This window comes from Pundamilia nyererei, unplaced genomic scaffold, assembly GCF_000239375.1.
Source record: "Pundamilia nyererei isolate P.nyererei 1_Seehausen unplaced genomic scaffold, PunNye1.0 scaffold00489, whole genome shotgun sequence".
NCBI classification, from domain to species: Eukaryota; Metazoa; Chordata; class Actinopteri; order Cichliformes; family Cichlidae; genus Pundamilia; species Pundamilia nyererei.
The window spans coordinates 110,010-112,874 of record NW_005187890.1 but is presented as its reverse complement, the minus strand read 5'-3'; the positions used below and the strand labels follow the sequence as shown (position 1 = coordinate 112,874).

General features: G+C 39.5%; 1 protein-coding gene across 1 annotated transcript in view; it reads right to left on the bottom strand.

The window, feature by feature from the left end:
* The window catches only part of LOC102195483 (mitochondrial sodium/hydrogen exchanger 9B2-like), a 13,445-nt gene that overhangs the window by 4,219 nt on the left and 6,361 nt on the right, over positions 1-2,865 (bottom strand). Inside the window, exons 5-6 of the mRNA XM_013916159.1 lie at positions 376-518; positions 166-293 (exon numbers count right to left, since the gene is read on the bottom strand). Coding sequence (XP_013771613.1) covers positions 166-293; positions 376-518 — 271 coding nt within the window. The remainder of the gene's footprint in view (positions 1-165; positions 294-375; positions 519-2,865) is intronic.

The window sequence follows — 2,865 nt, the reverse complement described above, 5'->3', positions numbered from 1 at the left end:
GTAAAATGATTGGCTAGAAGTGTATCACAGCTCAGGAAAAAAAAGCACCGAAATAAAGCACCGAAATGTGCGCTGCTTTTCGGTCTGGTTACTACCATCCCTGTGTGTGTGTGTGTGTGTGTGTGTGTGTGTGTGTGTGTGTGTGTGTGTGTGTGTGTACTTTACCCCAGTATGAAACCCCAAACCCATGGCAGACCCAGCAGGAAGTGAGAAACCACAGCGACAATGCAGGCTTCCACCATACAGGGTCCAACTGCAACACGTACGCACACTGCTTTCAGTCGACTTAAAGCCTGCATGCAAACACAGAGTTAAGAGACTGCATTTGATTTTGTGTGCAACTTAACTTAGACTGATATTTAAATGTACACGTACCTCAGGGTTGAGGCCCAGACCAGCTCTGGTCAGGATGATGGACAAGGCGATGTTCCTCAGAGCTGCAGACCAGTGAGTGTCGATGAAGATGGCGTCCGTTATGTAAGGAACATTACGCAACAGCAGACCTGCCAGCAGCATACCTACACGCACGCACACACATACACAGGTTTTTACATGGTTGCCACACTTGTAAGTACCCCAGCTAACATAATCTGTGATAGTAAAATACAATGATTCAACATGCATCTGAAATTACAATGAAATTCTTTTTATGTACAAATGTTTCCTGGCAAATACAGTATGTTATAATAAAGGGGTAACAATTCGTGTTTTACTGGAATTAAAAAAATAATTACAGTAATTTTAAGTAGTGTATCAATATTTAAGTAATTTACACTATGCTGTAATTTTAGAGATGCAGGCTTTATTATTAAGGGGATTCGCTTTGCCTTTTTGATTTCTTATTATGTTGGTGTGTATCACTATTCAAATGGCCCTTTATATCACAAAACATATGTGTTAGATTTGTATTGTTGATTGTCATTTATGCTTAGCAATATCTACTCATATATGCTTAGAGTTGTATAATCAATGTCATATTGGTAGAGGTTTGATCCTTGATAGTCTGCAGAGACGTTGTGTGCATTCCAGAGTGCTCTGGCATTCACACCCACACATTGGGAGCATGGGAGAGGTCATACCTTATATTATTGTTTTATGGTAGGATAAACGTATCTATGTCTGTTTTAGGCTAAGTGCCTTTTGTTTAGATGCACTGCTGGACTTCCAGACCAGCAGGTTTAGAGAAGTAATTTATCGGGTCACACTCTGAACCCACACACACACACACACACACACGCACACACACATACTTACACAACGCACAGGCAAGGTACTCTTTGTTTGTATGTAGACGAGTAGGCAAATTGTACTGAACGTTCCAGCGAATAGGTTTTTTCTACAAACCTATCAATATGAGAAGGATTTTTCTCCCTTTCCTACAAAAAAAATACACAAATGCCATGAAACACTAAACGGCAAAGGCCCATGTGATAATGATGGAGCCAACTCAAACACTCTTCAACCATCAAAACTGTCCTTTCCTAGCAAAAGGACTTTAGGAAAACAACAAAAAAAATGAAAAAGTAGTGGATTTTCTTCTTTTCACTTATTTTCATATGTATGGAGTGGGATTTTTTTTTTACTTTTTTGGTAAATAAACCAGAAAATATGGTCAACTTCGAATAACTTACATTGTAATTAATTCTTTAAAAATTTGAATTGTGTTTGTAGGTAAATAAAATTTAATCATAATTTCAGATAAAACACACAGAGAATTACAGCCATATGCTGTATTATAAAGTTCTACCTAATCACTGTCTTATTAAATCATCATCAAATGGACCTACGTCTCCTCAAAGCAGTGATTAGTCCAGTGCTTCCACCTTTGCATTTTTGCTTACTTCTAATGTCACCATTTTCTCTTTTAATTGACTCAAGGAGAATGGATGAACTCCAAGAGAGAGCACAAACCACCCTCTACTGTTTATGCTGCATATTGCAGCACATCACAGACACACAAGCATAGCTGCTGGGAAGATCTACATCAAAGGCTCTTAACACAGATTTTATACTAGCTTAAACTAGAGGTGCCCACGATAACGATATGTATTGCGAAATAACTTTTCCCGATAGAAAAATGAAACTATTGCGATAGACCTCATCTCTCTCTCTTCCTCTCTTATAAAAAAACGAATAGCCAATTCAAATTGAGCAGCGCAGAGCCGAACCAATCACAGCCGCAGCGTCACATCACCTAACTTGTTACGTACAGCTCAAGTGCCAAGCTGCACATGTGTATTTGTTTGGGAAGCAGCCAGCGGCCGGGTAATGGAGGAAATGAGTGTGCCGACTAGAGAAAAATCAACCGAGAGCGTGACTGAAGGTTACCGAAGAGAACACAGATGACGGATGCCGGAGAGATTGTCGAAAGGAAAGGCAAGAGAAGTTCCATAGTGTGGAGGTATTTCGGCTATTTCAAGTCTGACAAAAAACAGTAACGCGCACTGTAAATTGTGCCGAAAGCATGTTCCCACAAAGTCTGGAAATACAACAAACCTGAAGCAGTGCCACCCACTAGAGCATGCTCAATCTCTGACTGAAAGCACTAATTCATCATCGAAAACAACCTGGGGAATCCCTGAAAAGCAGTCAATTGAGTCGATTTTCTCCGGCGTCTTACCATATGACAAAAAAGCTAAGAGACATGGCAACATAACGAATGCTATAGCTTACTGTCTTGCTAAAGATATGCTACCAATAAACACGGTCGACAATGAAGGATTCAAGCAGCTAATTAAGGTAATGAATCCTCGTTACCAACTCCCTGGACATAAACATTTCTCTCAGACCGCGCTTCCAAAGCTATATTAAATAAGTTAGTCAATTTTGTCTCTTCTTCTGTAAAATAAACTAAGATTTATTTTT